Source organism: Labeo rohita, chromosome 13, assembly GCF_022985175.1.
Source record: "Labeo rohita strain BAU-BD-2019 chromosome 13, IGBB_LRoh.1.0, whole genome shotgun sequence".
NCBI classification, from domain to species: Eukaryota; Metazoa; Chordata; class Actinopteri; order Cypriniformes; family Cyprinidae; genus Labeo; species Labeo rohita.
Window position 1 is genome coordinate 2,117,767 of NC_066881.1, and position 22,572 is coordinate 2,140,338.

The 22,572-nt window shown below is 44.3% G+C and overlaps 1 protein-coding gene across 3 annotated transcripts in view; it reads left to right on the forward strand.

Moving 5' to 3' along the window:
* Window positions 1–22,572, forward strand: part of col21a1 (collagen, type XXI, alpha 1) — a 74,077-nt gene that overhangs the window by 17,599 nt on the left and 33,906 nt on the right. For all 3 annotated transcript variants that reach the window (XM_051125962.1, XM_051125961.1, XM_051125963.1), the window contains 3 exons: window positions 9,346–9,399; window positions 9,488–9,541; window positions 9,974–10,027. In XM_051125962.1, the coding sequence (XP_050981919.1) occupies window positions 9,346–9,399; window positions 9,488–9,541; window positions 9,974–10,027 (162 nt within the window). The remainder of the gene's footprint in view (window positions 1–9,345; window positions 9,400–9,487; window positions 9,542–9,973; window positions 10,028–22,572) is intronic.

Genomic DNA, 22,572 nt, shown 5'->3' on the forward strand with positions numbered 1-22,572 from the left:
GGAACGAGTCGTCTCGGGGAGTGATTCGTTCAGTCATGCATGCGCAACATCCTATTAGGTTCTGTACTGCAATTAGTTCACTTGTTTCGAGTCTTCGGGTTTTTCGAGTCATTTGTTCATCTTATGGGGCTGTCACGTGATGAACAAACGACTCAAACCCAAAGACTCGAGAAATGAACTAATCAATTCTTTTTCTGGCTCACACTGCTTTGGTTGAGCTTATGGGGCTGTCACGTGATGAAAAAATGACTCAAACCTGAAAACTTGTCAGATAAGAGGTGAGGTGAGCTAATCATAGACTAAAGACCCTGGTAAACAATGAATTAATCTTTTCTGTTTCTTATAGCATTATAGTTTTTTCTTGTAGTGTGATCAACGTTTGTGTAAGCAGTAGATGTGTTAGGGAAGTAACATAACATTTTAATTATATTTTGCTAAAATGATCGAAATGAACGAAATGACTCGAAAAGAGATTCGTTCATTTTGCTGTACGAGACTCAAATGTCCAAGTTGGTAAATTGATCCGAACTTCCCATCACTACTACGAATTACGTCTAAGTTCTGTGTACACTGGCTAAAAAAGGTAGAGTATGGTGAAAAACTCCATCGTATTTTCTCCTACAACTTCAGAATCGTCCGACACCATTGTACCTTTTTGTTTGTTAACAGTGTTTGACTTACTTGCACTTTCTTAGTCTTTGCGTGTTCGCTTTGTAAACACTGGGTCTGTAGTTCCGGCGTGACCTTTTGACATGATTCAATAGTACATGAACACGCATCCCAGGACCTGTGCTACACGACCTTTTGTGCTTAAAAAGTATACAAATTTTTATTTTCTGAAAAAAATTACAGATCGTTAGGCTAGATAAGACCCTTCTTCCTCGGCTGGGATCGTTTAGAGCCTTTTGAAGCTGCATTTAAACTACATTTTGGAAGTTCAAATTCGGGGCACCAATCAAGTCCATTATATGGAGAAAAATCCTGAAATGTTTTCCTCAAAAACCATAATTTCTTTACGACTGAAGACAGAAAGACATGAACATCTTGGATTACAAGGGGGTGAGTAAATTATTTGTGAATTGTTGTTCTGGAGGTGGACTTCTTTAAAATGTGATTAGTATGTCGGCACTGATAGCCTTGTGGTTGGTGCATCGACATATAGCGCTGTTGCGCTTTGGGCGACCCGAGTTCAAATCCTGGCTTGTGGACTTTTCCCGATCTCACCCCCCCTTCTCTCTCTCCCAATTCGCTTCCTGTCAAAACTTCACTGTCCTATCTAAATAAAGGCATAAAAAGTGGCAAAAATAAATATTTGACAAAAAAAAAAAAAATTTGATTAGTGAACTAAAAAAAAATAAAATTCACCTGCAATGTATGTACTGTATAAATAATAGGGGTGTAATAATGAGTAATCTTATTTTAAATAAAGCCAGTGTAAAGAGATGAAAATATTTAAAACACGTCTAAGGGTTTTTTTTGTCTTTAATTAAAACATACAATAAACAGGTAACAAAAGTACTGTTATAAAAAAAGCTACAATTGTTATTACACCAGGGGTGAACTTGAATGGTCTTGGCCTTGGTTCTGGTCCTCAATGAACAGGGCAATGGTAACACCAGAATAGAAATATTCATGATTCTGCTTAACTGAAAATACACATATATGCTTTGTTACTAACTATATATTTTTAAAGTTTAAAATGATTTTTTATTACATTCAGTTTTATTAAATTATCACATTTACTAAATTATAATGTAATGAACACAACTGTACATTATGAAAACTAAAACAAAACAAAACAAAACAAATAAAAAGTACTTGGTTACTAACGTAACCTCAGTTCCCTGAGATACATGAACGAGTACTGCGTCTGCTAAGACGTTATGGGAAAACTCCCTTTTATCTGATGACTAAAACCTTTTGAGTAATGCAGTGTAGCTGCATGGCCAGTGGTTCATGCACTGAATTAAAAATGAACCAATGGCTCAGCAGCGGAGATGCACAAGCCTATGGCAACGAAGCCCGCCAGAATGGGTGGGGCCATCTGGCTATTTAAGCATATAACATCCTCAGATTACTTCAAATTAAGCAACAACTGAGTTATGCAGCTATATGGCATGGCTACATACGTGGTAGTCCTTCCCGTATCTCAGGGAACCGAGGTTACGTTCCCTAACGATACTTTACTCGTACTGCCTCTGCTAAGTTGCTATGGGGAACCAGTACAACCCTGCTGTGCCATGCTAGAGGAACGACTCATACTTAGTCGACCCTGGCCTGTAAGGTCGGGACGTCCAGAACCTGCTAAATGTGGACGACGAGGCACAGCCAGCCACCGCACAGATCTCTGCAATGGACACTCTAGACCACGCCCAAGATGAGGCCATGCCTCTAGTCTACTCCCATGGGGCAATGTAGGCCCAAAGAAGAGTATGTTAGCTTGATAGCATCAACTATCCATTTGGAAAGTCTCTGCTTCGTGACCAGAAGGCCCCTGGTGCGGCTGCCAAAGCATATAAAGAATTGCTCCTGACTGACTGATTGGGGCAGAACGCTCAATATAAATTCTCAATGCCCTGATGGGGCAGAGTAAAATTCAACTCTTGATCATTTTTAAAGGGAGGAAGCACCAATAAAGTTATAACCTGTGCTCTGAACGAAGTGGAGAGCGCTTTAGGTATGTAACCATGCCTTGGCTTCAGGATGACCTTAGAGTCACCAGGCCTGAATTTGAGGCAGGTGGGGCTCGCAGAGAGTGCCTGCAGATCTCCCATACATTTTACAGATGCCAACGCTAGTAGCAGAGTGTTTTTCAATGTCAGAGAATGAAGGTCAATGGACTGTAGCGGTTTAAAGGGAAAAGCACCGTGGACAGATCCAATGTAGAGACTGTGATGGGGCGATGCGGGTTAAGTCTCCTAGACCCCTTTATAAAGCAAACAACCAAGTTGTTTCTGCCCACCGATTGCTAGCTATAGGAGCGTGATAGGCTGCTATGGCTGCTACATAGACCTTGAGCGTGGAAGGGAAACAGCCCTTATCCAACAGCTCTTGCAGGAAGGACAATATCAGAGATATGTCACAGGAAGCTGGGTCTGCACTGCAGGTTGTGCAGCAGGCAGAGAAGCCGGACCATTTAAAAGCATAGAGGCATCTCATAGACAGTGTTCTAGCCTGAGAAGCTGTATTTATTACGCTCTCAGGGAGGTCCGCAGGCTCCCAACGAGAAGCCAAAGGTGCAGAGCCCACAGCTCGGGCTGGGGGTGCCATATTATTCTGTTCACCTGAGAGAGGAGGTCCCGTCTCAGGGGAATGGGCCATGGAGCTGCCACCAGCAGCTGAGACAGCTCTGTGAACCAGTATTGGTTCCTCCAGAGTGGGGCTACTAACAGAACCTTGAGCTTTTGTTCCCTAATTTGTCTGATTACCTACAGGATCAGAACATAAACAGGAGGATGGGCCAGTTGTGGACCAATGCATCCATGTCCTTCTAGAAATAAGTTGGGCAATGAGAGCTGTCTTTTAAGGCAAAGAGGTTGACTTCTGCCTTGCCAAAGATTTCCCAGATTCTCCAAACCCTTTGCGGGTGGAGCATCCACTCTTCTGAGGGGACATTGCTCTGAGATAGCACGTCTGCTCCTTGGTTCAACCTGCCCGGCACGTGTGTCTCTCTCAGCAAACGCAATTTGAGCTGAGCCCATTCCAAGAGGGTCTCTACTAGATTAAAAAGGGGCTTCGAGGAGTTCCCTCCCTGGGACTAGGATGTGGTGTCCCCTCAGGTCTGGCAAGAAGGTTTGAAGGCCCAAACACACTGCCAGCATTTCCAGGTAGTTGATGTGTAGCTTACCTTCCTCTTTCTACCAGTGGCCAAAAGTTGGTTTGCAGTGCAGTGTTCTGGCGTGACTGTCACCCTCATTTGGGCTGAGTTGAAAACTGCTCCCAGGAACGATATCCGTTGGCTGGGAGACAGTGCGCTCTTGGCAAAACTGACCCTGAGTCCCAGACATTCTAAGTGGCTAAGGAGGAAGGATCTGTGAGGGAGTAGCTCGTCTTCTGACTGGGCTAAAATGAGCCAGTTATTGAGGTAATTCAGAACGCATATTCCCATCTGTCTCAGAGGAGAAAAAGTGCAGGAAGCCAGGGACAGTCTGAATGGAAGAACTGTGTATTGATATGCCACTCCCTCGAAGGCGAATCTTAACCCTTTAAGCACAAAAGTCGCAAAATTGCGACAAGACGTCATACTTTATAAAAAAGACTGTATTTCCTAATATGGTGTAATATCTCATTGTATTCCCTGCCACTAGGTGGCAGACATGTAGTACTTTGATTCTAGACCAAAATTATGTCATGTTCCTATTCAACGTGTTTAAGGAAATAGCAGAGCAAGTGAGCTATCAAGTCATTCATGCGGAGGCAGTTCAGTTCATAGCGTGCGAGTAAATTGTGAAATTTGTGAGAGAAAATCGCCAAATGGCTAATAAAAAGTTGTACTGTGAGGATGTGTTGCAAATGTTATTTGCCTTTTGGAAAAGACGATCGGTATTAGATTGGTCTCCATTGTTCTCCTGTTTTATTCTTGGTTTCCTCTTTTATGATCATGTGGAATGAGGATAAGAAGACTAAAACAACAACAACAACAACAACATGCAAATAAGTTCAAACATCAATTCAATATCTACTATTTCCTGAATATTGTGAAATTCAAGGTGTCCACCCCTGATGGCATCATAATATGCAAATTAGATGAGTATATTTACACCCCACATAAACTTTCAGTCATGCCCAACATTTTTCTAATTTACAGTAGACCTCTATCTTTAAGCCCTTACAAGCAACAATCTTTTGAAATATTGAGGTCAAAATCCAGCATTTTTCCAAAAAAAAAAACAAAAAAAAAACCCTGCCGCCTAAAGGGTTAAATGTCTGACATCTGGCAACCCCAAGCATAAAAGCTTGTGGAGGTCTATATTTTTTCTTCTTTCTATCTTTCTTTCTTTATCAGTAGCTTCTTTTGTTGTTTTGAAGAAGCAAATATAGTGGATACAACATTTTTTTTTTTCTCTCTATATTGAACGTGATACAGTCATAGTTAAGATGTCGGTAAAAATAAATATATACTTTTGTTTTAGAGTCGAACATGATATTCCTATTGAGTGTTAATTTCTAGTAGAGGAGCTTAGTTAAGTGAGTTAGAACAGTGAAAGCTTTTAAAAACACTAGAAAAGAACACAGTCATTGTTTCCATAATAGTGCTATACATCTTGCCCAAGGGAGTAAAACTAGATAAAGCACGAAGGAGTTGTAAATGGGTTTGTGGGCGTTTGTAGGGTTGCAATTTTGTCTGCAGCTGGAGTTTTCCTAAGCATGAGTTAGTCTGACTGAAAAATTTGTTGAGCATGAATGACGAATGACCCACAGAAGAGCTCTGAAAGTTTGGTGAATGTGTAATAACACAACACCTGGATGCCATACTTGCAAGTCTTCATGTCTTTATGAATACGTGTCCACATTATGCACATATGCCTGCTCATCTAAACCATAAACAGCTGGTTTTTAGTGATGCAAAGCATATTTCACCTCATGTAATTTTATTATACTGACAGCATTCACCGATAACCAACAGTTAATGTTCCTAACAATAAACAGAGCACATTATAATCCATGATGTCTGGATGTGTCACATTGCACAAACAGTGGAACAAGACAAATGCTTGATATAGTGACTTGATAAACTCAAGTCAGTAATATTTGTAAATAACGAGAAAGTAAATTGTATGTTAGAAAACTATTTGTAACATTTAAAAGCTCCCAAATCAAAAACATGATTTTTTTTTTGCCTCTAATGCCACCTAAAAAGAGGGACATCAAACTATTATATAGCATGTTTGTGGAAAAACCTTTTTCACTTTCGTGCAAATGTCTAAGGTCAAGTCACTGTATGGCTATCAAGTAACTGTTTAAATAAATAACAGAATTCTATTGAGAAGAATCTAATGAATATAGTGCCCTTTGAGTCTTGGCAATTGTAAATAGTCATCTCATAAATAGCAGAGAACTGTGCAACATTCTCACGTCAACAATATTTTTGATTCAAAAAGTCTAAATGTCAAAAAAAAAAAAAAACGTGGGGGTAATTTTATGTCTCAAAAACAAAGACATGAGTGTCATCGTCCAGCTGGAGTCTGCACAAAATCTTTCATGTAGGCGTGTTCAGATCGCACATACTAATAATTAAGCGCATACTCAGGACAAATCTTCCAGACCCTTTTGATATCTTCACATAAACTTTGTCTCATGAGCTTGTTGTTATTTTTGAGTTTACTTCTATTATTTACTTCTTGTCTTTGTGTTTAAAAACAATGTCCTTTCCAAAAACAAATTTTAGAGCAACTATGTCAGGAAACTTCCATTAAAGCCATTTTCGTTCAGTGCTAACTAGTAGCATATGGTATGTCTTGTTGCCGATACAAACATAACTATTGTCATTATTTTAATACAGAAATTCCCATAGACCCCATTTAAAAAGGAGCTCTAGCACACGGATATAGACAGAGCAGTTTTGTGTTCTGCTATTGCTATTCAGAAACACCTCTACAATGCACAAATATAGCAAAAACAGTGCTTATATATATATATATATATATATATTTATATATATATATATATGTATATATGTATATATGTATGTATATTTATATATATATATAAAAATATACATAAATATATATATATAACCAAACAGTTGCTGGTAGCCTTTGACTTCCATAGTAGGAAAAAAACAAAAATAAAAACGAAACAAACGTAAACAATTCAGTAGCTACCAGCAACATTCTTCCGAAGAAAGAGACTCATACATGTTTTGGAACCACATGAGGGTGAGTAAATGATGATTAGTTAGTTTGAACCTAAACAGATCATGTTCTTTTACAAAATAAGCAAGACAACATGCATCATATCTGTCATTTATACACACACACACACATATACTGTATATAGGCCTATGTCATGGGTTGTTTGCAGACAGAAAAGAGCTGAGGCGAGGATCTATGCGCATGTGGTACAGATACTAAACAAAATACCCAGGAGCACAAGGAAAATGCAGGAGAATAGTAAAACAAAACATACAAAATAAAACTTGAAAATAAAGGACAAACACTGAACTGAACCACAGGTCTAAACATACACAGGGTAAATGAGAATTAAATTAAAAACAGGTGAACAAAATGAGAAACCATGGAAACCAATGACAGCATACTTTAAAAACAAGGAAACAGGGAAAGAACACACAAACTAATGCTGCGTTCAAGTCCTTCTGGGACGTTCATACTTACGAGTTGACAAATTGTAATTTTGACGTGATTATGAATTATGATACTTTGTTTGGAACAAGATGGAGATGTCCTTTTCAGAAACTCTGGGCTTAAAGTAAATTTCTAGTTTCCCACTCGTAATAACAACTTTATTGCGGTGTTCATGTGCATTCAGCTTGTAAATACGATCTATCAGACATGTCTTGAAGACACCATAAGAACATGGATACCACAAACTGCATACCAAAGAGTGCTTGAATGCATAATAGTCAAAACTTTACAGTATGCAGATTTATACAAGAAAGAATGAGTTGTAAGTGCTAAGTATAATGAAAAAGGGAACATGAGACTGAATCATAAATTTAAAAATGAAGCCAAAGAACAGAAAAGTAGCACTTTACATTGTCGTATGGGAAACGTTCCTGAGTTAACCTGACTCACTGGAACGCGAGTGTAAGTTTTCTAATTGTTACTTTTGTCAAACACTGGCTTTTAAAACATGCTGGTAAGCAAACATTTGATAACACTCTTCCAACAGTAAACCTTTCCCATACAATGACAGTAGAAGGGTAATGTCCATATGAGTAGTCCTATTTATATACAGGGTTTTTACAAGGTCCTTAAAGTCCTGAAATTCTTGAATGCTTGACAAATGTAAGGTCTGGAGTACTTTACTTGAAAAGCACTGTAAAGTGCTTTACATTAAATAGGAATATGTGTATGTGGTTTGTACAGAATAGCAAATACAAATTTTGGAAAAAAGTATTAAATAAGTCTGCAATATTATTAGCAGCAAACCATGCTAAATGGATTGCCCGGTCCACCTAAGATATATTTTAGGCTGTAGAGCCCTTCGTGTTCCAGTAAAAGACTATAGTTATCTGGATGAGTTTGAATGCATTGCTGTGCCGTTACCTGTATGTAATCACATCCAAGATCAGTTAGTTTCTAAAATTAAATAAAATACAAATTATCTATTAATAACGAATACCTATTAATATTTTAATTACCATTATTTTATAGCATTATTATTTTAATTAATCTAGCAACTATATCTCAGAAAATAATATCAGTAACAAATAACAATTTTTAGTTTTTTACCGTAAGATTTCTCTCACCATTATGAGATGCTAAAGGCTACAGTTTGTATTTGAAGAGTTCAGATGCAAAACCAGCTAAAAGCCATCTCGGTCAAAAATGAGATAATGATACTGAGTGAATGCTCTTGACACATATTATACGTCCATCAAATACTTTTTCTTCAAACTCGCTAAAATACCAGCCTCAGCCCAATCAGAAGTACCGGTACTTACATAGAAACCTATACATCGGAGCCTGATAAAAATGCATTTTTTAAAGAAAGACGTCAGATGGATTTAGCTGGTTTTGCATCTGAACTCTTCATTTAATTTGTATAATAGTTAAATATCTGTGTAATATACTTATATTTATTCCTTTCTTAATAATCTGTATTACTTAGTACAGTTTCTAGTACATTTTATTATTATTTATATTCTATTAGGATGAAGAGAATGTAGGAGTGAAAAAAAGGTGATTTAAGAAAAATATGTATTAAATTAAGTCCTTAAATAAAATTAAAAAGTGCTTGAAAGTCCTAGATGTTTATGAAGTGGCCAGATGAACCTTGTATAGTCTTCACGTAGTCATCTGAAACTATACAATCACTATTCAGCAAAGTCATGCTTTAATATATCTGCATTCACAAAGTTCATAGCAAGACATTTCTGAGGCTTACAGTAGCTGTAATAATTGCACATTTTGGGCTGAGAAGGACATTTGAGTTATGAAATTTACACTATATTCCATACTACATAAAACTCTTTTATCTCAAATGAATAAAGCAAATTAGATTTTTCATTATGATTGCTGTAGAATGTGGGAATTATTATAATATGAGAAAATATTAAAACTTTTTTTTCTGGGGGTTCTAACAAAAACTGACCTTGATATTCATTTGCATGACTGTAGGTCAGACTAATATAAGACTTTTTTTTTTTTTTTTTAACTGAAGGGTGTCCCCGGTTCTAGAGGAAGTCCTGGCATTCAAGGCTCTCCTGGCATCCAGGTATGAATGCAAGAGTCAGAAACAGACATACCCTATAAAACCTTATGCTCCACTTGGTCATGGTACTTTTCTATCTCTGTTTGAGTAGGGTCCACGTGGAACTGATGGGCATAAGGGGGAAAAGGGAAGTGCTGGAGAAACAGTAAGAAACTTTTTTTTTTTCCCTTTTATCCCTAAATGTACTATTTTCATTATGGCGTCATCATATATTTCATATATTCGGTCATCATATGTTCATATATGGTTTCATAAGTTTACTTATTTTGCAAACTTTTGCATGCAGACTGTTTAACAGAACTACACAAATATAAAATTTATTTCTACTTCAAGATAATGAAATACAACAAATTAAATGTGTATTGTGTGTATTTTTGCTTACTGATCTAAAGAAGTGATATTTAAAACAAAGTTGTTGTAAGGTATTGTCTTAATGGCGGCCCAGGAAATATAAGCTAAGTCAGTTTCATTCATTCAGTCTGAGTCAATACTTGTATATTTAGGTTAACTTATTTCGCTGAATTTACTGAAATGATTTTTTTTCAGTGTGTGTGTGTGTGTGTGTGTTTGTCTTTAGGGTGACAGCGGTATCCCAGGTTTACCCGGGCCACCTGGCAAACCAGGTGAAAAGGTCAGTTTTGAATATAAGTGTTAAAAGATGTTTGCTAAATGCTGTAGATGGAATAATTCATTTGGCCATTGGTGTTTATCGCTGATGGTAAAATAAAGGGTACAACTGACTCTGTGTAGGAACATCTTTCTATTTTTTTTCTCGAACATTGTTCCAAGATGCCCATGTAATTTTTAAAATTGGCCATAATCAAGCACATATGGATTTTTGCTTTAATTTGTTGGAAAATCTTGGGGGAATCTTTGGGGGAATCCTGTGGAATAGATTTTAAAAAGTTTAAAATGGAGATGATGACAGTACTGCCTTTTAATTTAAATTCAAGGATTATCAAATTATCCAAAAATATGTAATAATCAAACAAGTACTGGGTGGAAATTTGTGAGTGGACCTGGCCATAATCTTCAGAGTTGGTAGTTTACTTCCACTGCCCTCTGAAACTTTAGAAACGCCCTAGAAAAGTGGGGTTTTGGACAATATTGGCATGAATCCTTTTTTAATTTAAAACAGTTATACATAGAAAAAAATGAACATTTCAATTCATCAAAATATCCACCATTAGCAGCTATTACAACTCTGCATAATCTGGGCCTAAATTCACTGTATTCTAAACTTAACTGGCAATCAATTGTTGAAGCTATTAATTTGTGCTGACCCAAAAATCTTTTAAATACCTGGGCCAATTTTAAACCAGTAACCAGGCATCAAAGCTGGCAAAGGGGCATGTCTGACTTTGACATGTATATATTGCCATTATTATGTGATCAAAATGAAAATTATTATTGCTGGTCTTCAATGATAATGTCCAGTTACTTTAATGTATTTGCACCAAAAATGATTAGGATTTATGCTGATATTGTCCAAAAACAACCGTTTGCCAGGGGTGTTTCCAAACTTTTGGAGGGCAGTGTACATGTCTTATAGCATAATATATAATAATGTCAAGTTAACACAGGTCTTACATGAAATGTTTCCATTTCAGATAATAATATTAATTATTACAGCATAATATACTTTTTTTCTACATTTACATCATACCCACGGTAAAGAACACCATGGCATTGTTTTTTTTTTTTTTTTTTTTTTTTTTTTTTTAGTAATAATACAACTTACAAATGAAAATGTGTAATTTATGTTAGATTTCTATTTTTTGAAAAGTATTTAATTTCTATTACAAAATGCAAATTAGATCCACATAAGAATGATTCATTAATCCTTACCTTTTCATAGCGTGATGGATGAGCTTGCATGTTTGCTCCTCAAACTAGGAGTGACGTTAGCAGGTTGCTAAGGGTATCAACACCTGCAGTGCTCTTAGACAAGCCTGGAATATTCTTTATTGCTTAAGCCTAGAAACACTATTGTTTAAATGTTGTTCATCATTATACAGGTTATTTGAAGGCCAATAACATCAGTTTGCGTCAAGTATAACATTAGTAGGCTAGGCTTTTTGATGACAAAAGTTTTTTAAAATGTGATATGTAAATTATGAACTAGAATTTTATGTTTGAACAGTTGCTGTTTTTTTATGGGAACTTACATGTGTCATTAAATATGCTGTTTGCAATTTCAATTATGCTTGCTTCTGTTAACCCCCCGTCTATGCTTTAAAAAAAAAAAAAAAAAAGACACGTCAGCCAACCCGATGGCGATAAACCCGATGCATGCAAATTGACAGGCAAAGAAGCTTAGCTTTTGATCAGCTATAACTCCGAGAGTTTGTAATTCTCAGGACAACTACTTTTTAGTTGAGTGTTAAGTGAAAAACCAGTTAAGCACAAACTCCTCTGATTGGATCCATATATGTTTTTTTGGACTCTAAACTGAACCCATGAATCCTCTAAACTTTTGACAGATGACATAATTGAGTTGACCACTGAAATCAGCTGTGTAGCGGGGTTTATGCATAACTAAGTATCTGGTTTGGGAGGAAAAACAAGAAAGGTATAACTGCAACCTGCATCTCCACATGGGGAAAGGAACTCCAAACCAGGGCAAGGCTTCCTCTCATTAACAGACAGACACATGAAACACATGCATGATTTGTTTTCCCAGACCAGTTCAATGCAAACTCCATCCCTCAGCCAATTCTAAACATTTTACTGTTCATGTTGATCACAGTGCTGATTTGCTCTACAATGCTACAACCAATACTAACCCCTAACCCTACCCTACACCCTAACCTTAACCAATGAAATTTGCTGCTGGGTGGCATTTTCACTGAGAGAGCACGCTAAAGAAAATGTCAGGTCAGGAAGTAAACAGTCAAGAAAATCATGCAATATAAGGGTGCAAAGTTGCGGAACCCGAGACTCCTGGCGGAGCTGGAAGAGTGCCAAGAACGCATCGGCGCCACCAGTTCCTCTCTGCACACAGTCGAGCAATGCTGGGCTACTGTGACAAAGAGAGTAACAATAATGAGCAACAAATGAATCAATGCATATAATATTGAAGCAGCTCTCACAAGCAGGCTACAAAGACATTGGAAGTAATAAAGCAATAAGAGTATACGACGTTGCTCATACGACATACAAGCAGGTTGCACATCATTCAGAGTTTCCAGCGTAATCTGTGGGACAAGACAGGCACAATAGCAGGGCAGACAGCTAGCTGCTGGAGCCCTTGCAAAGTAGCTGCTTTCTGCGGAACTGAATTTTGTTTGAAAGTGTTTAGCAAAGACCCTCAGAGGCATCATCTAACTGGCTAGCTTCTGAGACGCCTCTGAAGCACACAAACAGCTGCTTAAACAAGTGAAATACACTGGTTCCACCCACATAAGCACACAATGCATGAACCTCATTTTCTGAGGTTGAATTGAGTGAACAAAATGTTTGTAATGTTATAACCCATGCTCTGAATGGCGTTGAGTGCATTTTAACTGTATAACACTTTAGTATAAGTGTAAGCCTCAGACCAAATTGCATACAGGCACTGTTGACAAAGAAAGCTTCCAAATCCCTGACTCCCTGACTTTTTTTCAACAAACTGAAGGGAGTAGCAGTAATGCCATCTTGAAAGAGAGCACTTTCAAGTCAGTCACCTCAGCTGCCAAGCACTGATGATATGTCCCATATGGGTGTCAGACAAGGGCATCTCATGTCCCAGTGAAAGCTTGTTTTTAAAGGGTGTTTACCCATAAGATAACCCACTGATCGTTATATAAGAAGCAGCAATAGATGCCACAAAAACTTTAAATGTGGAGGGCGAGCTGCCTTTCTTGACAGAAAGCCAGAATAATAAAACATGTCACATTTAAGCGTGTCCTCATCTCCACTCTTACACCACTCTGCAAACACTGTAACTTTAAAGCATAAGGGCGCCTCATAGAGAGGACACTCGGCGTGCTGCATGCTGTGCTTTGCAGGGTACGCGAGGCACTCCTCCCTGGCGATTGATGTACGCCACCACTGCTGTATTGTCTGACTGGATGAGAACATGATGCTTTCTCACAAATGCCAAAAGTTCCTGCAAAGCTAAATGAGCAGCCTTTAGCTCTAGGCAGTTTATGCGCCACCACTTCTGAACGCTTGTCCATGAACCAAATGCTGGTCTACCATAACAGAGGGTTCACAAGCTGGACAGTGACGCATTTGTGGTGACTACTTTTCATCTCACCACTCTGTCCACTCATTCTCTGCTCTTACATACTCATGACGAGCCAAGGCATCATTGTTTTTAGACGTGCACATTATCACAACGCATGATGTCCCCATTCTCCACACTCTTTGCAGGACACGGCCCTTTGACCATAGCTGCAGTCTCATATGCCTCATATGCAGCAGACCGAGCGACCATCCATCAGCCCTGGTAGCCTCTGAAATGTTTTCAGAGGAACAGCTCTTGCACACAAGAAGTCAGGACTTTGAGAAAAGATTCTGATTCTTCTTGTTGGAAAACTCATGTGCGTGAGTCCAAAATCATTGCTAAGAAAGTGATGGACTGACAGGGCTGCAGTGTGCTCTTTTGCATGTTTACTGATAGGCCTAGACAAGTTCAGTGGGCCAGGAGCATGTGTTTGCGATCCTCTAGTGCACCCTGAGACTGGGCAATAAAAAACCAGTCGTCGAGGTAGTTCAGCATGTGCATCCCGTTGAGTCTCGGGCGGGGAAGAGCGCTGCGTTCATGCACTTCCTAAAAGAGTGAGGGGCCAAAGCTGGACTTTGGGACTTTGAACTGATAAGCGACACTCTCAGATGCATCAAACAGTACCTGTGACGAGGGGATATCTGGCAATAAAAGCAGGCACGTCAGAGCGCTTTCCATGCGCTCAGGCAGCCAGATAATAGATGCAGTGATATCTGCTGCGGCGAGGACTATGTGCCAGTCACTAACAAGACATGGGTTCCTCAGCTTGAGGCGTGGGGGTGAACATCTCTGTCATCTCAGGCTGAGCCGAGATCTCGGTCTGCAAAACATTGCTCTGAGGAGTGATTATACTCACACGAGTGGGTAAGCCACCACAAACTTCTCCATACTCTATACAGCTGCACCGAGACAGTGGCCTGCTTATGCTGCTTGAGTTAGTGAGCAGCCAAAAATGTCTCTGTGCTCTTCACATAGCTGACCATTGGCCATTGATGCGACCTGCACTGGGGGCCCCTCGAAACCCAGCTACGGCCCTAATCACTACTCAAAGGCATGGGGCTCCCTGCATTGCGTAAATAAGTGTGACTGGATTTTCTTTAATCTGTTAATAGCTGACTGCCTTTCTGAGACTGCCTGTATCATGCGAAAGAGGGTCTGTGAACCTCTGTAAATTTCCCCTCATAGGAAGCACTAACAGAGGCAGGGCTATTTTCGCACCAACTTCAGGTCCTAGCTTAGGGGGGAGGAGGGAGGAGAACATAGAAACTGAGCCTGCAAGGCTTTCAACCCAATACTTCACTTTCTTTAGAATTTCGGTGAAAAACCCTGCTGAAAAAAAAACAAACATTAGAAACCACAGAATGGTTTTACTGGATAAAATGGGAATTATACTGGTTTTAATGGAAACTGTAATTGTAACGTGGAGAGGGAGACGAGAGGCGAGGGGATCCATACGTGAGCTTTTATTTATGGGACGAGACAAAGACATGGTCAGACAGGCAGGGTCAGAGCAATAACAAACAGGTATGGCGGAGGGAGGCACAAGAGAAGTCAGCGAGGCTGGCGTGGGTCGATCAACGGCGAACATAATCCATAACGTGCGACTGAAGAATAATCCCTTAACGAGCAAGAGTCCAGAAAGGCAGGCGGCGAGACAGGCGAAACGAGATGGCCAGGCGAGAATACTAAACACAGGAAACTAGGAACTCAGAATACAAGGAAACTAGGAACTCGGGATACAAAGGAACACAGGGAACTAGGAACGCTAACAATGGGAATACAACAATACAACAATCCGTGACTTGCGAGGGGAAAGTCCGGGGTTTTTATAGTGAGCTTGATTGGCTACAGGAGGCAACACAATGGGCGCGATGGGTGATGGCAGTAGTAGTTCGGGGTGCAAAGCAACAGTCTGAGTGTAATGATGGGGTGAGAGTGACATCTGGTGGTGAGCGGACAGCGGGACACCGACCAGATTCGTGACATAGCCCCCCCCCCAAGGAGCGGCTTCCAGACGCTCCAACAGTAGAACAGTCCTGGGGAGCGGTGGGAGGGCCAGGAGGCTGAGGCAGAACCGGTAGGGAGGAAGCCCTCCAGGGCGGAGCCGGAGGCGCAGCAGGAGGCGCCGGAGCCCTTCAGGGCGGAGCCAGAGGCGCTGGAGCCCTCCAGGGCGGAGCCAGAGGCGGAGCAGGAGGCGTAGGAGCCCTCCAGGGCGGAGCAGGAGGCGCCGGAGCCCTCCTGACCTGGGGAGAGCAGGGATAGAGGAGACAAACAGAAGAGCAGGAGGGGCAGAAGCCCTCCAGGGCAGAGCAGGAGGCACCGGGACCTTCCAGGGCGGAACCGAAGGCAGAGCAGGAGGCGCCGAGGCCCTCCAGGGCGGAACAGGGATCTGCGTCATGGACTGGGACCTGGGGAGAGCAGGGACAGAGGAGGCAGAGAGAACAGGGAGAGAAGCAGAGAGACCACAGGATAACGCCGCCTCCATAGGAGGTTCTACAGCCGAAGCTGACACCTCTGGAGGCATTGGCGCAGCTTCTCTGATGGGGAAGGCCTCTGGAGCAGACCTGAGACCAGACGGGACCTCTGGAGCAGACTTAAGACCAGACAGGACCTCTGGAGCAGACTTGAGACCAGGTGGGAGCTCTGGAGCAGGAAACCGTGTTATGACCTGGGACCTAGGAACAGCAGAGACAGAGGAGGCAGACAGAATAAGGGGAGAAGCAGAGAGGTTGTAGAGGGATGCCGCCTCCATGGGAGGATCTACAACCAAGGCTGACACCTCAGGAGGCATTGGCATGGCTTCTCCAAGTGAGGGGAGCTCTGGAGCAGACTTGAGATCAGACGGAAGTTCCGGGGCAGACTTGTGAACAGATGTGACCTCTGGAGTGTAGTGTGCGGCCCACATACTGAGAATGGTGATCGCCATCACACTGGCAGACATAATGTGACTTGACTCTGGGCGGTCAGACGAGACGTGACTTGACTCTGGGCGGTCAGACGAGACGTGACTTGACTCTGGGCGGTCAGACAAGACGTGACCTGACTCGGGAACAGCAGCAATAACATCACTTGGCTCATGAAGATCAGCTGTGGTTTGATTTGGTTCGTGGAGACTGGCTGTGACTTGACTTGATTTGTGAAGATCGGTTGTGGCTTGGCCTGGCTTGTAAAGACCAGTAGTGAACTGACTTGACTCTTGGAGATCAGCGGTGACTTGACTTGGCTTGTGAAGATCAGTAGTGACCTGATTTGACTCATGGAGATCAGCAGTAACGTGACTTGACTCAGGAACAACATGGCTAGACTCAGGAACCACAGCTGTAACGTGACTTGACTTGTGGGGAACAGCTGTGACTTGGCTTGACTCGTGGGGCACAGCTATGTCCTGACTTGACTCATGGGGAACGACAGCTGTATCTTGGCTTGATTCATGGGGGACAGCTGTGTCTTGGCCTGACTCCTGGAGAACAGCAGCCTTGGCTTGACTTGACTCTGTTGCTTGACCGGACCTGAAGGCTTGACTTGACCCTGGAGCTTGACTTGACCCTGGGGTAGCAGCCGCGACTTGAATGAGCGCCATTTTAGCTGCCCATACAGCCATGAGGGGTGAATCCAGCACGTGGGCCATCATGATAGGCCGTGATCTTGGGAAGTCAGACGAGACATAGCGAGGCTCTGGGCCGCCAGGTGGAACATGACTTGACTCAGGGACCACGGCTGTGACTTTGCTTGACTCAGGGACCGCTTCAGGAAGGGCGGCCATGATGGGTGCCGACTCAGGAGCAGAGAACATGACGTGAACAGGCTGTGGCTTGACTGAGATGGCCTGAGCCGGCAGTGGCTTGGCTGACGTGGCGTTAGCTGGCACTGGCTTGGCTGACGGGGCTTTAGCAGGCTGCGGCTTTGGCGTGGCAGCCATCTTGTGCAGTGGCTCTGGCGTGGCAGCCATCTTGTGCAGTGGCTCTGGTGTGGCAGCCATCTTGTGCAGTGGCTCTGGCGTGGCAGCCATCTTGACAGTGCTTGACTCGGGAATGATGGCTGTAACTTGACTTGAGACAGAAGCAACAGCTGTAATTTGACTTGACACAGGAACCACATTAGTAGCTTGACCTGACACTGGAAACACAGCTTTAACTTGACTTGCCTTAGGAAGAGCAGCTCTGACTTGACTTGATGCAGGAAACACAGCTCCAGCTTGACTTGACACCGGAACAGCAGCTGTAATCTTGCTTGACTCAGAAACTTGACTTGACTCAGGAAACACAGCTGCAACTTGACTTGACTTGGAAACTTGACTTGATGCAGGAAACACCGCTGCAACTTGACTTGACTTGGAAACTTGACTTGACGCAGGAAACACCGCTGCAACTTGACTTGACTTGTAAACTTGACTTGACTCAGGAAACACAGCTGAAACTTGACTGGACTCGGAAACTTGACTTGACTCAGGAAACACAGCTGCAACTTGACTTGACTTGGAAACTTGACTTGACGCAGGAAACACCGCTGCAACTTGACTTGACTTGGAAACTTGACTTGACTCGGGAAATGCAGCTGCAACTTGGCTTGACTTGGAAACTTGACTTGACTCAGGAAATGCCGCTGCAACTTTATATGGCTCTGATATGGCAGCTGTGACGTGACAGAGCTCTGTTTTCGCCGCCATCTTGTGAACGGGCGCTGCCGTCGCCGCCATCTTGTGAGCGCACGCCGGCACCGCCGCCATCCTGCAAATGGGCACCGCAGTCGCCGCCATTTTGTGCACGGGCTCTGTTGTCGCTGCTGTATCATGAATGCGCTCCGACGCGGCCGCCATCTTGTGAACGGGCGCAGCTGTTGCCGCGATTAGATGAGCGCTCTCCGCAGCCGTCGCCATTGCTTGAGCGCGCTCCTGCACGGCCGCCATTTCACGAGCCATCCAGGCAGCAAACGTGTTTGTGGGATCGTGCTCCGGCATGACCGCCAACCTGCGGGTGGGACGCGCGGTCGCCATTACCGCGTTGTCGCGTTCCCTCTCTGCGACCCCCACAGTGCACGGCGAACCCACACATGACAACGCAAAGTTCAAAAATGCAGCCAGAGATGAGCGCGGACCCTCGCGTCTCAGCCTCGCCTTTAAAGGCTTATTTATGCCATCACAAAAGATCTCAATAATTGTGCAGTCCGGGAGGGTGGAATAATTGGCAATGGCCAGAAACTCACGGATGTGTTGTTCTAGTGTGCGTGGCCCTTGTTTTATCCTGAAAAGAATTCTGTCTGTGTCCATATCTGAATGTCCGAGGGTGAAGCTGCTGGATCCTGTGGTGACGGATTGTTCTGTAACGTGGAGAGGGAGACGAGAGGCGAGGGGATCCATACGCGAGCTTTTATTTATGGGACCAGACAAAGACATGGTCAGACAGGCAGGGTCAGAGCAATAACAAACAGGTATGGCGGAGGGAGGCACAAGAGAAGTCCGTGAGGCTGCCGTGGGTCAATCAACGGCGAACATAATCCATAACGTGCGACTGAAGAATAATCCTTTAACGAGCAAGAGTCCAGAAAGGCAGGCGGCGAGACAGACGAAACGAGATGGCCAGGCGAGAATACTAAACACAGGAAACTAGGAACTCAGAATACAAGGAAACTAGGAACTCGGGATACAAAGGAACACAGGGAACTAGGTACTCAGAATACAAGGAAACTAGGAACTCGGGATACAAAGGAACACAGGGAACTAGGAACGCTAACAATGGGAATACAACAATACAACAATCCGTGACTTGCGAGGGGAAAGTCCGGGGTTTTTATAGTGAGCTTGATTGGCTACAGGAGGCAACACAATGGGCGCGATGGGTGATGGGAGTAGTAGTCCGGGGTGCAAAGCAACAGTCTGAGTGTAATGATGGGGTGAGAGTGACATCTGGTGGTGAGCGGACAGCGGGACACCGACCAGATTCGTGACAGTAATGGTGCCTGTTGGTCTCAACTGGTAATTGGTCACCTTCTATTGGTGGCTTGTTAAAACCACTAAATCCCAAAACACACTACAGGAAACAATTTTTTAATGTTTTTAATGGTTAAAAGTTGATGGTTTGTAACATTTGTATTGGTAAGATGGAAATCCTTAGAATATCTGTGGTTTCTATTGTTTTTTTTTCAGCAGGGAGGAATTTCTACCAAAGTGACTAAAAATAGTAGCAATGTTGAGTGGAAGACTCAAAAAATTAACAGGCGTTTATTTTGATGATGATTGTTACACGGAGTGAGGGACGAGAGGCGAGCGGATCCATATGCAAGCCTTTATTGGGATGAGACAAAGACATGGTCGTACAGGCAAGGTCGAGACGGGAGCAAACAGGAATAACAAAGGCGATCGAGAGAATAATCCAGATAACAAGAGCGATAATCCAAGGCAGGCGGCTAGACAGACGTAAACGAAAGAGCAGGCGAGAAGTCAAAAACACGGGAACCAGAAACCAGGGAACGCTAACACAACAACAATACAATCTAACAATCCGTGACTAGCATGGAAAGTCCGGGGCTTTTATAGCGCCGCTGATTGGTCGTGGGTCAAGTGTAATGGCTGATGGGAAATGTAGTCCGGGGTGTGGTGCAACAGTCTGTGTGTGAAAGGGCGAGAGTGACATCTGGTGGTGAGCGGACAGCGGGACACCGACCAGATTCGTGACATAGCCCCCCAAGGAGCGGCTTCCAGACGCTCCAACAGAGTAACAGTCCAGGGAAGCGGTGGGGCGGGAGTGAGACAGGGCGAGGGCTGGAGGGCCAGGTTCCTGCGGAGGACCCGGTGATTGAGGCAGGACTGGCAGAGCAGGAACCCTCCAGGGTGGGGCCGGAGGCGGAGCAGGAGGCACAGGAGACCTCCAGGGCGGAGCCGGAGGCGGAGCAAGCGACGCCAGAGCCCTCCAGGGCGGAGCCGGAGGCAGAGCGTGAGGCGCGGGCGCCCTCCAGGGTGGAGCAGGAGGCGCAGGAGCCCTCCGAGGCGAAACAGGAGGCGGAGCAGGAGGTGGAGCAGCCCTCCAGGGCGAAACAGGAATCTGCGTCACGGTCTGGGACCTGGGGATAGCAGGGACAGAGGAGGCAGACAGAATAGGAGAAGGCGCAGCAGTCCTCCGGGGCGGAACAGGAGGTGGAGCAGGAGGTGCCGCAGCCCTCCGGGCGGAACAGGAGGCACCGCAGCCCTCCGGGCGGAACAGGAGGCTGCGTCCTGGTCTGGGACCTGGGGAAAGCAGAGACAGAGGAGCCAGACAGAATAAAGGGAGAAGCAGAGAGTTCAAAGGGAAACGCCCCCTCCATAGGAGGTTCTACAGCTGACGCTGACACCTCTGGAGGCATTGGCGCAGCTTCTCCGACGGGGAAGGCCTCTGGAGCCGACTTGAGACCAGACGGGACCTCTGGAGCAGACTTGAGACCAGACGGGGCTCTGGAGCAGACTTGAGACCAGACGGGGCTCTGGAGCAGACTTGAGACCAGACGGGGCTCTGGAGCAGACTTGAGACCAGACGGGGCTCTGGAGCAGACTTGAGACCAGACGTGACCCCAGAAGCACAATGTGCAGCCCACACACACCAGATGGCAATAGCCATTAAGGGTAGAGCAGCAGCGGGAGGTTGTGGTGGGTCCAGGGCGCTGGCTATCCCGATAGGCTGTGGTCTTGGGATGTCAGACGAGATGTGACTTGACTTGGGGTCTGGTGTGACTTGACTTGGGGACTGGGCATGACCTGACTCTGGGCCGTCAGACGGGTCATGGTAAGGCTCTGGGTGGCCAGACGAGACGTGGCTTGAGTCTGGGCCATCAGGCGGGGCGTGGCTTGAGTCTGGGCCGTCAGGCGGGGCGTGGCTTGACTCTGGGCCGTCAGGCGGGGCGTGGCTTGACTCTGGGCCGTCAGGCGGGGCGTGGCTTGACTCTGGGCCGTCAGGCGGGGCGTGGCTTGACTCTGGAACAGCCGCCTTGACATTGCTCGACTTGGAAGCTTGACTGGACCTGGAAGCTTGACTGGACTTGGAAGCTTGACTGGACTTGGAAGCTTGACTGGACGCTGTAGCTTGACTGGACGCTGTAGCTTGACGGGACTTGGAAGCTTGACTGGACGCTGAAGCTTGACTGGACGCTGAAGCTTGACTGGACGCTGAAGCTTGACTGGACGCTGAAGCTTGACTGGAGACGGAAGCTGCATTATGACAGGACCTGACAACTAGGCTTGACTCACGAGGATCTGCAGAGGCCTGGCTTGCTTCAGGAATAACAGCTGTAACGTGACTTGGCTCAGGGACGACAGCTGTGACGTGACTTGGCTCAGGGACGACAGCTGTAACGTGACTTAACTCATGAGGAACAGCTGTGACTTGGCTTGACTCGTGGAGAACAAGAGCTTTGGTTTGACTTGACTCTGTTGTTTGACCGGACTTGGAAGCTTGACTTGACCCTGGGGTAGCAGCCGCGACGTGAAGGAGCGCCATTTTAGCTGCCCGTACAGCCATCAGGGGTGAATCCAGCACATGTGCCATCATGATAGGCCGCGATCTTGGGATGTCAGGCGGTACGTGACTTGACTCAGGAACCACGGCTGTGACTTTGCTTGACTCGGGAACTGCTTCAGGGAGGGCGGCCATGATGGGTGCAGACTCAGGAGCAGAAGACATGGCGTGAACTGGCTGTGACTTGACGGAGATGTCCTGAGCAGGCTGTGGTTTGGCTGACGTGGCGTTAGCGGGCGCCGGCCTGACTGACGGGGCTTTAGCAGGCGGAGGCTTTGGCGTGGCAACCATCTTGTGCAGTGGCTCTGGCGTGGCAGCCATCTTGACAGTGCTTGGCTCGGGAACGATGACTGTAACTTGACTTGACACAGAAACAGCAGCTGTAATGTTGCTTGACTCAGAAACTTGACTGGACTCAGGAAACAGAGCTGCAACTTGACTCGATTTGGAAACTTGACTTGACTCAGGAAATGTAACTGTACC